Source organism: Zalophus californianus, chromosome 12, assembly GCF_009762305.2.
Source record: "Zalophus californianus isolate mZalCal1 chromosome 12, mZalCal1.pri.v2, whole genome shotgun sequence".
Lineage (NCBI taxonomy): Eukaryota > Metazoa > Chordata > Mammalia > Carnivora > Otariidae > Zalophus > Zalophus californianus.
Genome location: NC_045606.1, coordinates 2735506 through 2753624, shown reverse-complemented (window position 1 = coordinate 2753624; position 18119 = coordinate 2735506). Strand labels below are relative to the sequence as shown.

General features: G+C 44.9%; 1 protein-coding gene across 1 annotated transcript in view; it reads right to left on the bottom strand.

Annotated features, from left to right (window-relative positions):
* Positions 1–9309: 9309 nt before the first annotated feature.
* ABCA13 (ATP binding cassette subfamily A member 13) overlaps positions 9310–18119 on the bottom strand; it is a 366584-nt gene continuing 357774 nt past the window's right edge. Inside the window, 3 exon segments of the mRNA XM_035723335.1 lie at positions 9310–9829; positions 10462–10599; positions 11759–11864. Coding sequence (XP_035579228.1) covers positions 9734–9829; positions 10462–10599; positions 11759–11864 — 340 coding nt within the window. The 3' untranslated portion in view covers positions 9310–9733.

Sequence of the window (18119 nt, the reverse complement as noted above, 5' to 3'; positions counted from 1 at the left end):
TGATGAGTGATGGGGAGCATCTTTCCATGTGTCTGTTGGCCGTCTGCATGTCTTCTTTGGAGAAAGGTCTTCTGCCCATTTTTAAATTGGATTGTTTGGTTTTGAAGTGTTGACTTCTATACGTTCTTTATAGATTTTGGATACTAACCTTTTATCAGGTATGTCATTTGAAAAGATCTTCTCCCATTCCGTAGGTTGCCTTTTAGCTTCGTTGATTTTTTCCTTCACTATGCAGAAGGTTTTTTTTAAAAAAAAGTTTTATTTATTTTAGAGAGAGAGAGTGAGGAGGGGGGAGAGGGAGAAGGAGAGTGTCCTCAAGCAGACTCCATGCTGAGCACAGAGCCTGACTCGGGGCTTGATCTCACAACCCTAAGATCATGACCTCAGCCAAAATCAAGAGCCAGATGCTTAACCAAATGAGCCACCCAGGCGCCCCTGTGCAAAAGTTTTTATTTTGGTGAAGTAGCAATAGTTTACTTTTGCTGTTGTCTCCCTTGCCTCAGGAGACGTATCTAGAAAGAAGTTTCTACGCCAATGTCAGAGAAATCACTGCCTATGCTCTCTTCTGGGACTTTTGTGGTTTCAGGTCTCATATTTAGGTCCTTAATCCATTTTGAGTTTATTTTTGTGTATAGTAAAAGAAAGTGGTTCGGTTTCATTCCTTTGCATGTCTGTCTGAAAACCCAATTTTTCTACTATGTCTTTCCACTTCTGAGCAAGGTATTCTGGTGGTATTTTTGTGTACATTGGTTTGGATGGCTACCCCCATAAAGGCATTCTTCCCTCATTAAAGGTCTTTCCAATGCCCAAGGACAACAGGCAAGCTGCCCAGAGGCAGCCTCTGGCCCCTGTTGGGAAATAGAGGGCTGCTCACACCACACTGAGAATCACTCATTATTTCGGGTCATGGTGCTTCGATGTTCGCCCACAGCATAAGATGAGAACCGCATGGGGAGTTGCTATTTGTGTGTTCTCTGTTGAAGACTGGAGGGAAGACAAGGGGTGATCTGGAAAACTGGACAGGAGACCTGTAAGAATCTGGAGGGCAATAGCAAGATGGAGACAAGAGAAAAATTGAGACCTAAGAAGAAAGATCCAGAAACAAAACTTGTCTTAGAGGGGTCCGCTGGGCACCCAGCACCCGTGTCTCTATTCTTCCATTGTTATAAATTCCATGCTCTTGTAGGTTCTCCTGACATCCAGGTCCTGGTTCCGTCCACACCAGAGCCGACGCAGGCACCAGCCAGGTGATTCCAGGGTGAGAGATGTCTCAGGTGGAGTGGCTCTTGCACACCGCTGGGCCCCCCGGGGACTGCCAGGGCACCGTCATTTCTCTCATTGTTCCCATGCAGACCTCTGGCCCTGCAGACAGAGACTGCCCGGCCCCAGCAGCCACCCTCCGAGCCTGGAGGACACCTCTCCCAGGACGCACTGTGCCCGGTCCCAGGTCCGGCTGCGTCTTGGGTGCCTGTATGATAATCAGCCTTAAAATGTCCGCACTCTTTTCCACAAGCACGGGACATATTGTTGTCATCAGTAATAATGGCATCCTCTGCTTGTAGCTGATGGACAATTCACTCCCTTCCCCAGAGATGCCAAATTCCTATTAAGATCTTTGTTACCGGGCACCTGGGGGGCTCAGTCAGTTAAGCGTCCGTCTCTTGATTTCTGCTCAGGTCATGATCTAGGAATCCTGGGATTGAGCCCTGAGTTGGGCTCTGCACTGGGCATGGAGTCTGCTTAAGAGTCTCTCTCTCCCCTCCCTCTGCCTCCCCTGATAGCTCTCTCTCGCGCTCTTTCTCTAAAAAAAAAAAAAAAAAAAAGGTTTTTTTTTACCAACTTGCTTGAAGGAGACTAAATTTAGTTGGTGTGTGGTTAATATGTCCTGGTGATCCCATTATCAAGCTGAGCACCTGGGACCTAGAACCTGGCCATTCTCTTTTCCTTGCGGACATTATAGTTACATGGGGAGCGGGGGAGGTAATTCTACATTTTTCACTTTGAATAACTTGAAGGAAAACATATCCACATCTCACGCCTCTAAAGAAGGCTCTGAGCGAGTGAGGGTTTCCCAGGACAACACAGGAGTGTTGGGGTGGCCTTGCTCACTCTAGAGGACCAGACTTTCCAGGGGACAGGGACTCTGGCGTTGTGGACGGCTGCGGGCTTGTGCGCAGATATTTACAACCAGCACGGGCCGCTTCCCCGGGGGGGGGGGGGGGGGGGCGGTGCAGCAGAAACAGCTGAGAACCCGCGGAGCCTAACCCGAAGCTAAGGCGTGGTCTGCTGGGAGCGATGGCTCGCTCACGGCTGAATTTCCGTGGTGCCCACTAACAGTGAAGATGAGGTTTTAAGGGTAACGTGGGTCCTGCCTATGTCCTCATATGTGCAAGAACACTCATTCTGGATCCAATGCCAGGCTCCAACACCAGGACTACTACAATGTGTCTGAGTCTGAGATGATTTTTCTAAAGATTTTATTATTTATTTATTTATTTATTTATTTGCATGCATGAGCAGGGGGAGGGGCAGAGGGAGAAGGAAAAGCAGGTTTCCCACTGAGCAGGGACCCAGGACCCCGGGATCGTGACCTGAGCCAAAGGCAGATGCTTAACCGACTGAGCCCCCCCCGGCACCCCTGATTTTGAAATGATTTTTGAAAAAAATGATATAAAGATGTTTTTTAACAGTAAAGGCAGGTATAGGAATCCAGACACTCAGAGGTGTGCACGGTTGACTCTGACCTGGCCAGGGGAGGTTCAAACAATTAAGAGAGCAAACAGTAATTAGTGTGTTTTGGAATTAAGTTCTGGAAGGTGGGAGAGTAAGCACAGGTGCGCAAGGGCGGCCCTTAGGCTTGCAGTTGGAGGGCCGGGGGACGGGGCTGATCGCCTCCTGGACAGAGAAGAGGAGGCAGAAAGCACCGGGGTTAGCAGAGGAAGAGAGGCTTTCATGGGCCAGCGTGAATCTGGAAAGCGGCCGCCGTAGGGTGGTGGTGGCGGGATTGCTGTCCAGGAGCCTGATCAAGGCCACTTCCATGAACCAAGTAGGAGATGAAGTCTGGGAAGGTGGCAGGGCAGGCTCTCGCCCCGAACGACAGACGTCGCAGGACACACCCCTGCTTCCAGCCGCTGTGTCTGCCAAGAAGCGTGGGGCCGCGCCAGGTCCCTGCCTGCAGAGCGGCTGCCCAGCCCCCATCTCACCCGCATTCCCCTCCTATTGCACCTGCTTCCTCTCGTGCAGGCTGGGTGCCATCAGAACTCCGTGGCTTTCTTGGCAGCACGGAACCCCCTGCTCGGGATGTGGTTGTTTGTCATAAGCAGCTTCCACGTCAGCTCAGCAGCATTCCTTGCTTTTCTCTGTGCGTTTTTCTCTGCTGGCTTCACGTCCCCTCCAGACGTGGCCCCGGAGGACTGGAGCAGCCTGGTTATTCTGAGGGCAAATCGATGGCCGTTCACTCACTCATGGAACCCTCAACTCAACAACTATCCAGTGATCACTGTCTGGTGCCAGGCCTCGGGAATCCAATGGTGAAAGGAAACACACATGCACACATCCACACGCCACGTCACTGGCCCTGTGGCAATCACAATTTAGTGGGGGAGATGAGCTTGGTCAAATAATTGCCCACAAGTGACATTGTCCCCACGGCGCTTGTTGGGAAGATGATGTACACTGTTGCAATGACAGTGATCGTGGAGGGAGGGACCTGGGCAGTGTGCAGAGAAGCCTCCAAAGGGGACTGCACTCTGGCTGAGCCGTGGAGCGGACCAGTCAGCCCCGCAGAGGGACTCCCGCGTACACACCCGCGGCAGCAGGGGATTCATTTCAAGCATGCAAAGGCTAACGCAGTTCGAGTAGCTGCGGGGAGAAGTGTGTGCAGGGCAGCGAGTCGGGGCGTCCAGGCATCACTGCTGATGCTCTGTTGTATTCTGACAGCAGTGAGTTTTCATCCTATCAGCCACCAATAAATGCAGAAAGCAGGTGGCTGGCTGGCAGGACTCGATGGGGGCACGTGGCCCGGCGGGAGCGCCATAGCAGGATCGCGGTCCAGTGGGACGTCACGGAGCCTTTCACAGGACGGTGAACGACCAGGTGGGGAAGCCAGCGACAGATGTCAGTCCGTCCCTAACTATGTGGAGGCCCTTGCCTTCTCAGCCAGGGCTGTTCTGGTGGCACGAACGAGCCGTGTCCCGAGTGCGGTAGGTGGGGGCCGTGCGGGTCCACGGGGCTGCAAAGGCTGTGGAGAGTCTGGCTTGCGGGCCAGGAAGAGGGGCACCTGGGGGACTGGAGCCACTGACAGGCTAATTCATAAAATGAGACAGACAGCGCCTCTTCAACGTTGAAGAGGACCCAGTGCCAAGAGAGAGAAAGAAGAGAGAAAAGCTCATAGGTAAAAGTCCCGGAGAGAGGAATCGTGTATTTACACAGAACAACACAGGTCAGCTTGTAACATTGCATACATAGGATTAGATATATTTGACCGGATTGTGGAAATTCACTTGCAATGTTCATTTTAACATGTTAGTTTTTTTGGGCACCTGGGTGGCTCAGTTGGTTAAGCGACTGCCTTCGGCTCAGGTCACGATCCTGGAGTCCTGGGATCGAGTCCCGCATCGGGCTCCCTGCTCGGCGGGGAGTCTGCTTCTCCCTCTGACCCTCCCCCCTCTCATGTGCTCTCTCTCTCTCATTCTCTCTCTCAAATAAATAAAACCTTAAAAAAATTTTTTTAACATGTTAGTTTTCTAATATATTTTATATATTTCAGGAAATATTTTGTCCGCATCTCAGACAATTCACATTCTTACCTTTGAACACAGGGGGTTGCATTAAGTTTCTCATTTTTTAGAAAGATTTTTCTTTATTGAGAGAGAGAGAGCACAAGCAGGGGGAGCGGCAGACTCCCCACTGAGCTGGGAGCCCGATGCGGGGCCCGATCCCAGGACCCTGGGATCATGACCTGAGCCAAAGGTAGACACTTAACCGACTGAGCCACCCAGGCGCCCAAGTTTCTCATTTTGAACCACCATTGCAATCCTTAGATAAATCATACTGATTATAAGCCATATTCTACACACTACTGAGGTCCATTTACCAATATTTGTGTATCTGTGTTTGTACGTGAAGTTGCCCTATACTTGCTTTACCTCTGTTCCTGGAGAACTTTTTGTGCCAAAGCAATATTAGCATCATAAAAAGAGATTGATAGGAATTCTTCCCTTATTTCCTAAAGTAGTTGTATAACATAGTTTATCGCCTTTGGTATGACTCATAAAGCCATCTGGGTCCCCTGTCTTGGGGTAAGTTAAAAGACAGGGTGATGACCCACGGCTACCAATTCATTTTCTCGCGTGGCTAGTGTTTTCTTGACATAATCTTGATCATTAATGGTTTCTGAAAAATCTCGTCTATTTCATCTGTCTTGGAATAATCTGCATAAGGTTTTTCATATTATTCTCCTACACCCCATTTCTGATGTAGATCTGCTCCGTTCTCTTTGCTAATGTTGTATATTCATGCACTCCCTGTGGAGGTTTGCTTATTTCACTAGGCTATGTAGAGATCTCATCCTGATCATTATGAAGAAAACAGAAGCTCAAGGTTTCAGTGGAAAAGATCCCATTCGAGCCGGAAGTCAAGCCAGGTCTCCTGATGCCCAGCCAGTGGACTTCTCCTGGACTGCTGTTTTGCCCTTGTCTGTAATCCTAATTCAATTAAATTCATGCTGGGGCAAAAGAAGCCTTCCCATGACTACATTTGGGCAGCGCATGGCCCAGTGTGCAAGTGAGGACAAGTACGGTACCCAAGGACTCATCACCACCATGACGCCCCACGAAGGTTGAGCTGAAACCTCGTTCCCAGTTTCTCAAGGACAAAACCGCGAACCAGGTAATATACCACCACGATTTGGTAATGGGTGAGATTCAGCAAGACAAACCACATGCATGAGATGCAAATGCCACCACAAACACGGTGTTCACAACATTCCCTTCTATTTAAAAGAAAGATGTGCTCCCGACATTTCTAGATGTATCTGTTAAGCGACGAATTTTGCTAGGTTTGAGATGTACATTTCAGTCAGTAGACCCCATTTTTCCTTAAAACACTCACATGTAAAGAAAAATGTGATGGATTCACTGATAAGATGGTGAAGTGTTTCTTTTGCAATGACAAGCAAAAGCAAGTAAGTAAGAAAAAATGCTTCTGACTTCTGGCAATTTGAAACCCTTTCCAGTGGGGGAAAAAAAATTATCTATTAAAACTCTTACAGGAATTCCCACTGTGAGTAAGTGACAGGGCTATTTATTAAGTCCAAATGGAAAATATCCATAAACTTCTTTCTCCGCCTTAGCTACTGCATTCCACTTGACAATATCTTTATAAATACGGACGGCATCTGACCTGTAGATCTTAACACGCTGCTTTAACTCTGAAAATAGAAGTCTTCAGAACACAGAATGCCCGAAGATAGTCATCATTTGCTATTAGTTGGTTTACTCAACATGCCCCAAAGTGATTTCATTCCATTCTCATGCAAATGGCACACAACTTGTCCTGTGTTCCTACAGTAGAGCTTGCTGGCTGTCTATCCAGCACCCATTTTGTTCTTATACAGAATCAGAATTCTTGTTTCATTTTAGGGACGCAGCCAAAACTGCATGAAACGTCCTATATGCCTGAGTATGTGGGGTAGACTGCCAGGAGGCCTCTTTGAATGGTGTGCTTTCTTCCCCCCTTAATCCAGTTTGTTTTCTACTTCGAATATTGTGAGAGCTGGTGCTCCCGCAGCCACTTTGGCATATGAGGGAGAGTCTAAAAATGGCAGAGCTGGGTTTTTGATGTCTGTGGAGCTGCTGTATCAACCTCTACCGGAGTAGCAGGCAAATATCCCTGGCCCATGGAAAATTGCTGATTTGCTCTGATATTCCCTTTGTTCCCATTTCTCCATCTGGGACGGCCCACCCAGGTGGTAACTGTTCCATGAACCTGGTTCCTGCACCCTGGGTTAGAAGGACCCACTGCACGGCCCCAGAGCAGGGAGTGCTTATTGCCTGCAGATCCCACCTTGCCTTCCCCGCCTAACTGCATGCTTCTCACGGACACAGACTGGGGGTCCTTCACCTGTTAGTCTCCCACCCTCATGTTTACCATACTGACCATCTATTTATGCACATAGAATGGGCTCAACAGTATGGATCAAAAGGATGAACGTGTGTGTGTGTGTGTGTGTGTGTGTGTGTGTGAGGGGCTCTGAACTACTCGAGGATGCCAAACTGCGTTGTAAGACCATCAGCATACCACACCCAAATCATCACAGACCTGAAATACTCCCACACACCACAGCAAAGCCAAATACGAAAACATGCTCAAACTGGTCTGAAAATTTTAAACGTCTTTATCCCCCATTGGGGGGGGGGTGTATGGAAATTTGTGATTAAGCTAAAGTATTCGTGTCATACTCATAAACACCAAATAGCGGGGGAGGGTGGGGAGGGTGTATATTTCGTGAAAGGTTTTAGAGCGATCATGTTGCGCTTCTTCTCGGTTCAACATTCAACATCAACTAACCCAAGCCAACTATAACCTTAAGTCCCCCACTGTTTACTGTTCTAAAAATACACTTTTTGTTTGCCTTCTCAAATCCCGAGTTTGCATGAGGGCTTTCATACGTCCTCTGTTTAAATATCCTGGTAAAGATAAACTGTACGATAAAAGCTGGGTTGCCGGAACAGGAATAATCAAGGTGATCTCAGCCTTACAAAGAACTCCACTCGGAATGCTTTCCAAAGAAGTCAGTTTGTTTAAAAGTCTCAGTTGTGTGACCATAAGCCCAAAGGTCTTAAGACAAATGCTTAACTCCAAAGGCATAAAATATCTGCATGACTTATAAATGCAATGACATTTTCAACACTAACATAAGATTTGACCTTTCCTATCCAGTCTTCTGGGGTATGGCGTTTTCACAGAGTGAGTTTCTTTTTTCTTCCTGTTTATTGTTCAAAGGCTTACCTGGAAGCGCAGCCTTCAAGAATACGGCGGCTCAAAGGGTGGAAAAGAATCCCTACGAGCAAAACATCACAGACTGAAGCTCAATCAAACTGTAACCTTTTCAAGCTTTAAAAGATCTTGAGTAGGTACATGTCTTCCCTAGCTCGGTTAAACGGGGTCCCTAACGGTGCAAGAAGATACACAAGCTCATTCCAAGAATCGGGTTCAATCAAAGCACATCTCTTTTATTCACTGCAGTATAAACACTTTCCCGTGTCACAGATTTTCTGGATTGATTCAACAACAATCATCACAAAGGATTACATCTTCCATTTTGACAGTGAGACTGTTAGAACTGAGGGGGGGGATCCTAAACCCTAAACTGTAAGAAATCCTAAACCCTAAACTTTAAGAAAGCGTAATTCATGGGATTCATGTGAATCAAAATCAGTCAGCAAAACTCTCCATGACTGGCTGAATCCTGACAAGTTAAAAATATCTCCAGTATATACGAATGACATCAGGAAAGACAGATTTTAGTGAAATCCTGCATTAGCAAAGAAATGTGACGGAAAAGCGGTTCCCTTTGGCCACAAGCTACTATTACTCAAAAATTTAACTGGATAAGGTCAAATTTTACAATGAAATTAACGCAGCCCTCCATGGAGATTTGAGAATAATGTTACTCAGTGAAGATTAAGAAATACCTTGAAGCTCAGAAACGTCTGGCTAGAAACTATTTTCAGTGGTGGACAAAAGGACTTTACACATTTTGCTTTCAGATGCAGGATGTCAAGTGTCTACAGCCCTTTGGAGCCACATCATGGCGCTTTATATCTGAAAATACTAGCACAGAAATTCTGAAAATGGCAGAATTGTTAGAAAATTTTAAAGCACTTAAAAGTAGGTCCTGATTTTGCTGGTAAAATCTGAAGTAACTTGATAGCTTACACCATTGGCTTTAAAACTAGAATGTGCCTCAGAATACCAGGAGGCATTAAGAAAACTGAGAAATTAAGAAAAAATAAAATACATCCACATTCTATTTCTTTCCATCGCTGCCTATATATTCAAAAATCTGTGGAAGTCTGGCAAAACTTTTATAAATGACATAGAGTACCCAGTTCAATTTACTCAATTTTGCTAAAGCGCTCTCTAAAAAGCTCCTTAATTCTGATTTTTCTAAGAAACATCTATTGTGGGGAAAAGTGGCAATTTTTACATGTCATCCCATATAATATCCAGTATTACAAAAAAACGTGTGTTATAAATCCTCGATCTTTTATGTAGACCCATGTAAGCCTATCGAGGGATGAAAAGGGACAGAAACAGAAAACAGTCCGAGGTACTATTTCCTAAACAAACCAGTCAGGAAAGTTACTAGCCTTGGCTGCCTCAGTTTCCTTAAAAGTACAGTGAAATGTTCGGGAATGGCCAGTCTCTGACAGCTCCGAAATGTCTCAGCTTGGACTGTGGGTTCACTCGTCACGAAGAAGCTGGCCCCTCCTTGGCTTGACAAAGGGATTAGCCACATGGGAGGAACTCCCCGAAAGTCTACAGAAAACAAACTTCCAGTTTGCTGGTTTGCGTTAACCAACAGCTTCAAAGACGAAAGGAAGAGCGGATGGATCTGGCCACCAGGAGCCTGACTGCCCGCTCCTTTGAGAGGGCTCCTTTGATCTTTAAGGATGAATGGTAACAAAAGACAAGGTATTATTCCTCTTAGAAACGTCCCCTTCGGTGCTTAGATAAGCAGGTGAGGTGGCTGGTGACAGCCAGTAGGTGTAGCCACAGTAGACGGTGAGGATTTCTGTTGCTCGGTAGCGAAATTAATAAATACCTGAACGAAACGATGAAAATCATTGTTAACCTGTGAGGACACCAGACCTTCTCTTCTCAACTATTATAAGAAGGGACCATCTCTTCAAAGCGCTGCCTGACTTTTCCTAAAAAAACCACAAAGCTTTCATCCATACCACCCCCTCGGAAACCGCCATAAACAGGTAAATCCTTTGAGGACACAGCTCGATGGACGGTTACTAAACCACCGGGAAATTCGGGATGCTTTGAGCATGGCTTTAGAATGAAGGTGGGACTTAATTCTACACTCTGGCACTCAGTACACTTGGCTTCCCGACGTCAGTTATAGCTCAGCTATGATGGAGTCCCCTTAGACATTTTGGGGGGTGAGCAAAACGAAGAAGGGAAGGTTAACGGGGCATGACTTGCCCAGTGAATGCCCAGTGGAATTCTGGACAAATGGGAGTCCTACCAAACACATATCTTTAGTGGAGAGCTGACAAGAAACAAATCTCCTAACACTCACCATCCTATTTGGTAAAACCAGCGATTCATTTAAAGAAAGGACGAAGTAAGAAGTCAAGAAGTAATCCGACTAGTTTTAAAATCGGCTGGGGGAGGCCTCGAGCCCACACCAAAATGCAACCGGCCGAAGCGTGCAAGGTACCATACCTGTTCCAAAGTGGTTTGGTTAATGGAGTAATGTTTGATATTCAGGAAGGTCTTGTTGTTCTCTAAGACTCCGAACAGGTCGGCTAAGCATTCCCATCGTTTTGGCACATGATATTCCAATAAATTAAGGCGCTGCCCCTAAAAGCCAAAAACAAATTGTAAATTGGATCACATGATGAGCAATCGTTAAAACTGATCATGCTGCACTTAACTGATAAATAATCTTCTTTCAAAGCACACACCTAAATGGCAGCGGGAGGGTGGGTCAGTTCTGAGAGACTCCCGCGCGTGCCTACGGAGGATGGCATAGCTGGTACGTGGTCCTCCTCAAGGCTGAGTGGCTGTTTTGCCCCTCATACGCCCCCTCGCCCTGCCACAGCATGGGGAAGCCCTCCCTGGGGGCGAGAAGGTGCCTCACCCTACCGAGAAGGAGGAATTTATCGTGGAAGAAGGAGATGCATGAAGGCACCTGAACTTCACTGGATCTTGAGCAGAGCTCCCTCTTGTCCTCACCATGAGCTAGCGAGCAACTCTTGGTAAGAGGGGAAACATTCTGCCCCTCGTCTTCACTTGTGCAGAGGGGTATAACAGCAAGCGTGTTATCGGACATCTGGAGCAGTACCTGAGCACGAACGCCTGGTCTTGTACAGTATGCTTCTTAGCAGTGGGATTTTACTCAGTGGCTCTAGGGCGATAGCTACTTTATAGATGAGACCCTATTTATGATAAACTAGAATCGTGTAGTTATCCAAGACCCTGTAGATGGTGCTTCTAAAATGTTAACGTGCGTAGGAGTGGCCTGGTCATCTCCTTAAATGCCGATTTGGATTCAGTAGGTTGGCACTTGAGATCCTGTAGGTCGAACCAGCTGCCCAGGGATGGAGACCCTACTAGTCCAGGCATCACACTTTGCCTCAAGTTAGCAGAGGATTAGCATCGCAAGCACAGGGCACTCCTTGTAAAATAATGCCGCAACCAGCAAGTCTAGAAGCCCCACAGCCAACACAATCTTCCTTCCTGAACAAAACAAGCCACGCAAGGGGGCTGTGCCCATGGGTAATGGGGGGTAAGTAACCACGGTCCACTCTGGGACACCCGACAACGTGGTCAGACAGGCTTGTCGTCCTGCACGGTGGCCAAGCGATATTCACTGGCCATGGGCGGGGAGCTTTGCAATCAGGCCTAGACAGCAGGCAGTATCTCCTAACAGTGCAGAACTAAAACAGGGAATAAGACAAACGCACTTATCCACTTCCTCAGCTGAAAACAAAGAGGGAATGCAGAATTTTAGCACTACCTTAAACTGGATCCCTGGAAAATGGAGCTTCAAGCAGTCAGAAATCACGCTGCGCAGATTTGTTTCCTGACCGAGCCAAATCTTCACTGAATAACCATCACCAAACCTGGAAGTCAAATGAAATTAAAATATGGTTACAACCATTTGGACCTAAGAGGGATAAATTCTAAGTCCACTTCTGTAGGGATACAGTAAAGGAAAGTAACTATTCTAAATCGATGGGAGAGTCTGGATTTTCCAAAAATATAATACTCAGAAGTTGATTGTAACTCAGTTGTGCAGTTTTCTGTAATCCACTGACACAGACACGGAGTTATCTTTAAACACAAAATCAGCAAATCCTGGCATCAGTCCCTATTCAGTAAAAGAGGGAAGCTGAATGCGAACCGAAAGCAACGTGCTGAGTTCGAGAAGCAGGAGCTGGGCCGGGGACCAACCCTGAGAAGCACGGCGGCCCCCAGGTCTGTGATGATTAAGTGTGGCAGGGGAGAGGTGACAGGGAGTGCAGAAGTAATGAGCCAGGCGTTCACTTCTTCATCACATAAAGCAATTCTCCCACCTGTACCCTGACCCGGCAGGTGCGGTGACCACAGGGGAAGCTGGTCGGGGAGGTGCGTCCCCCACGCTGTGGAGCTGTGGACAGTAGCTCCCCCGGTGACCGGGAGACGACCCATGAGGCGACAGCCACACTGCAGAGCTATCTCAAAGAGTCACCGGCAAGAATTTATGCGGCTTCCAAAAACTGTGTTATTCTACCGCCTATTACATGTGAGCACATAATAGCATCTCAATAAAGATCCGTGAGACTAAAAACAAAGACATGAACACATCATGATGATAGCAGTCTGTGTCGATTTGGCTCATTAATATATCTATCCTAAGTACCTAGAACTAATAACTGTGAGTTGAATGAACGAATGAAATGGACAGAAGAGATCGCATGTCCAGACCTTTATAAGCATCTTCGTTTACTTGAACACTTCAGACACCGACGGTCCAATCATTTTGCAGGGGAATGTATCTGGTGCAAAAGGAGGCCCAAGATAATGTGACTTTGCTCATTGACTCGAAGCACCCCGAGATCCTAGTCTGGGTTCTGACTTCCTGCTCCTGCTCCGATTTCAAATCTCCCCCAGATGTGAGCGAGGCCCCAACCTCTCCTGTCATTCGGGGCTGATGGTCTCGAATCCACTCATGGCTGAGAGGCTGTGAAGGCCGTTGATAAAATATGGATGAAAACAGGCAGAGAAGCATCCTGGTGCTTCTCCTGAGCTGCTTGGAAGGATTTCTGAAGGAGGTGTGCGTCTTGGCCGCTCCTCTGCTCAGGAGCAGGGGTCCCACCCTGTGCTGCCCACTAACCCAGCCCATCCAACCCCATCTTCACCACGGCCTCCCACGTGGGGGTGTGTTTCCACGTCTCAGGTGGGGAAGACACTGAGGTTGGAAGGGTGCAGGCACGTGGGTCCACCGAGCCGTGGGTCCTGTCTGCAGGTGAAGTTGCATCCTGGGGACACAGAGGAGCACGGAGTGTGTTGCTGGTCTGGTGGTCCTCATGTCTGACAGCGTGTGTGCTGCTGACTGTGGGCCCAGATGGCCGGCCGGTTGGAATGCGTTCCCTCCCTCCACGTACCAGATATGGGACTCAGGAGTCACGTCTGTCTGATAAGGATGCTAGGCGACTGAATGATTTCCTTGGAAACCACCAGGGACCACGTCTGGCACTGAGCAAGTAAGTAAACGGATACCCAGTCCAATTTAGTTTCTGCGCAGGATACGATCCAAATGTTAGAACACTTTGCTTTGGCGTGAAGCTCACATTTCTTCGGGAAACACAGATGAAAGCAGATGAGCCAATGAGAATGAGGATCAGAACGACATAGAGCACAAAGGGGGGAGGGGACGGTATGCACGGATGACCTCACTCTCCTACGCACGTCAGGGACCACGTGCACCCTTAACACAAACTGCAGCCCCGTGGGCATACTTTGCTAATGCGTTTTGAAAAACGCATGCTAAATTCCAATCACTATCTAATAAATTCACACTATGAACATATATTCCTATCTAAAATTCTTTCGAGATGAAGTTTCATTGGAACTAGGCCACTTCTAGTTTTACTCTAGACAATTTGAATTATGAAGCTCCTTAAGGAAAGAGAAACACCCCACAAGAAAATGTTCCTGAGACAGGCTGGCACGTGTCTCAGGATCTCTCTGGAGTAGTCAAGAAGACTCCTGGACAGAAACTTACGAAAGCAGGTCATGTTCAGTTACTAGGAGAATCTTTGTAGATTAGCGATTTCATTTACGATGCAAGAATCTAATTTACTTTACTAGAATTTAATTTAGCTTTACTTTCTCCTTTCGGCCTATAACCTACGCATTTATGTTAGTGATCTAAGTTCCATGAGGGATTTATTTGATTCGTGTGCTTTCCAGTCTAAAAGCTCTCAAAGCAGCCGAAGGTCCTTCGTTTATATATGCGGTCATCGGTCTGACAGGGCTCAACGTCGGTGAGCCCTCTGCTGCCCCCCCTGCTTGTTGCTCTCTCTGTCAAATAAATAAATAAATAAAACCTTAAAAAACAAGCCCAAATTAGGGGTGCCTGGGTGGCTCAGTCAGTTCAGCATGGGACTCTTGGTTTTGGGTGAGGTCATAATCTCAGGGTCATGAGATCGAGCCCCCAAATCAGGCTCCACACTCAGCACAGAGTTTGCTTGAGATGCTCTCCCTCTCTCCCTCTGCCTCTCTCCCACTCTCTCTCTCTAAAATAAATAAATAAAATCCAAAAAAAAAAAAAAAAAGCCCTAATTTGACTGGATGAGGCTGTGGAGCAATTTATGCCCCAGGACATCATTGAAATGAATAGAATAGTCATTCAGTGATCAGTGATGCTAACAGCTGAGCATGGTCAAGAGGTGAGGCAGAAAGCCATGCCCAAAGCACCATCACCCAGGGTGACTGAGGGCACACCCCAGGCTGCCCCCTGAGGAGCACCATCAGACAATTCACCCTGTGGTGGGGGCAGAAACAGGCTTCGCTAAAACTATCCAAATAGTCACTAAACACAGCAACAAGCAGAAAACCATAACAAGCCCCAGCAGTGGAAGGCCAGTGCCCAAAATTGCTGCAATACATCATCAAAATGCCCAGTTTCCAATAAAAAATGATGAGACATATACGGAAACAGGAAAGAATGACCCATATGCCAGAAAAAAAAAAAAATGTAAAACAGAAACTGCTTGTGAAAGCAGCCAGATGTTAGATTAACAAAGACTACAAAGTAGTGATTATAAATATGTCAAAAGAACTAAAAGAAACCATGATTAAAGAAGCCAAAAGAAGGTATGATGATAGTGTCCCATCAGCTAGAGACTAGCAGCAAAGAGACAGAAATTATGAAAAAGACCCACATGGAAATTCTGGAGTTGAATAACAGAACTGAAATAAAAACTCACTCAAGAGGCTCAAGAGTTTGACTTTGCAAAGGGAAGAATTAGTAAGCTTGAAGATAGATTGATAGAGATTATGTGACCCCAAAACAGACAAGAAAAATGAACAGAACCTCAGAGAAGTGTAGGACACCATAAACAAGATTAACAGTTGACTTCTCATCAAAAAAAATGGAGACCAGAAGCCATTTAAACATTACCATTTAATAACATTTAAGCATTTAAGGTGCTCAAAAAAAAAAAAAAACAAACCCACAAAAACCAAAAAATTGCCAAAGAAGAATCTTATGTCCAGAAATGTTATTTTTCAAAAAGAAGGCAAAATGAAAGCATTCCCTGAAAAAAATGGAGAGAATTTAACTGGAAAACCCACCATCCAAGAAATACTAAACAAAGCACTTATTTCAGTCTGAAAGTAGGTGACCTCCACAGAGTAATTCAAATCCACATGAAAAAAACAGTACAAGTAAAGGTAACGATGCAATTATAACAGTAAAAATGCACATCCTTTCTCCTTTCTTCTCTTAGGTGATTGCAGAAGCAATTATATTAACAATACACAGCTGTATTATTGGGCCTATTACATACAGAATGTAATAACTTGCCGGTAACAGCCCAAAGGAGCCGAGAGAAAGCAAAGCTGTGTCTGACAAAGAGAAGGGCCCCTGATGGTAATTTCAATCCACAGGGGAAAAGGACAAGAACCAGAAATGCTACATAAGAGAGTTAATATAACAAAGGCTATAAATATGTACTTGTTCTCCGTTTTTGTAACAGTTCCTTTAAAAGACCTAAAAATTATATGCAGTGATAATTACAGCAACCTGTTCTTGGGTTGGTAACACTGATAAATGTTAGGTATCTAACATAATAACACCAAGAGGCAGGAAAGTGATCCAGAACATTTCCGTATCTCATTGGAACTAGGTGAGCTTAAATCTGAAGCTAATTCCGATGAGTTAGGATGTATATGGTAGGCCCCAAGAGCATCCACTAAGGATATAACAAAAAATATAGGTATAGCGGAAAAATCACTAAGAAATTAAGATGCTGTTAGAAAATATTCACTTAGGGGCGCCTGGGTGGCTCAGTCAGTTAAGCGTCTGCCTTCAGCTCAGGTCATGATCCCAGGGTCCTGGGATCGAGCCCCACATCGGGCTCCCCGCTCGGCAGGGAGTCTGCTTCTCCCTCTGCCTCTCACCCCACTTGTGCTCTCTCTCACTTTCTCTGTCTCTCTCTCAAATAAATAAATAAAATGTTTAAAAAATATATTCACTTAATGCAAAAAAAAAAAGCAGTAAAGGAGAAACAATGAAAGAAAAGCAACACAAGACTTGTAGAAAACAGAGGTGAAAGGGCAAGTGTAACTGATAATCATCCAACTCTATCAATAATCAATAATCAATCAAAATGTTAAATATGAATGGATTAAATGATCCAAATAAAAAGCTGAGATCATTAGACCAGAAAAGATCCAAAAATAGCCACCTCTAGGAGACACACTTGGAATTCAAAGATACAGATGGACTGAAAGTCAAAGGATAGAAAAAGATGTATCACACGAAGAGCAGCAACAAAGCTGAACGACTAAGGCTAACACGGTGGAAAGTAGACTTTAAAACAAAAAATGCTACTGAAGGAGAAGAAGGAGATTTTACAGTGACAAAAAGTTAACCCATCAAGAAAATATAATAATTATACTCATATCTGTACCTAAGAACAGAGCACCAAAAATACATGAAGAAAAAGCAGACAGAACTGAAGGCAGACATGGACAACTTAATAACAATATTGGCTAGAACAACCTGGAAGAAGATTAACGAGGAAATAGCACACTTTAACAACCCATTATAAACCAACAATACCTAAAAAGCATCTACAGAGATCTCTACCAAACAACAGAAGAACAGACATTATTTTCAAGTGCACATGGAACATTCTTCAGGATAGACCATACGGTAGGCCATAAAACACACTTCAGTAAACTTAAAGGGACCGAAATAATATCAAGTACATTCTTTGATAATGAGGGAATGAAATTATAAGTAAATTTCAGAAAAACTTTGGAAAACTCACAAATGAATTAAACAAAATCCCCTAAGTAATCAGTAAGTCAAAGAATAAGTCACATGGAAAATTAAAAACTTCTTTGAGATAAATGGAAATGAAAACTCAAAATACCAAATGTCTGAGGTATAGGTAAAGTGGCAAAGGGAAGAGGGAAACTTAAAGTTTCAAATAACTATATTTAAAAATAAGAAGTAACTATATTTAAAAATAAGAAAGATCACAAAACAATAACCTAATCTATCATTGAAGACACTGGTAAAAGAAGGGCAAATTAAACTTAAAATAAGAAGGGAGGAAATAATTAATATGAGAGTGGAATTTAATGAGATAGAGAACAGAAAAGCAATGGATAAAATCAGTACAATCAAAAAGCTAGTTCTTTAAAATAATCAGCAAGACTGACAATCCTTCAGTTAGACTGACCAAGCAAAAAAGACTCACATTACTAGAATCAGAAATAAAAGATGAGGCATTACTATCAACCTTCCCAAATTAAAAAGGATTATAGAGTAATACTATGAACAATTGTAATCCAATATATTATATAAATATATATGAAATGGTGAAATGGACACATTGCTAGAAAGACAAACCTATTAAAATTGACTCAAGAATACAAAAACTATGTAAATAGACCTATAGTAAGTAAAGTGATCTAATTAGTCATCTAAAAACCACTAGCAAAGAAAACGCCAGACCCAGACGGCTTCACTAGTGAACTCTATCAAACATTTCAAAAAAAACTAATACCAATTCTTTAAAATTTCTTTCAAAAAATAGAAAAGCAAGCATACTTCTGAGGAACAAAAACTAGAGGCCAATATCTATTATGAACATGGA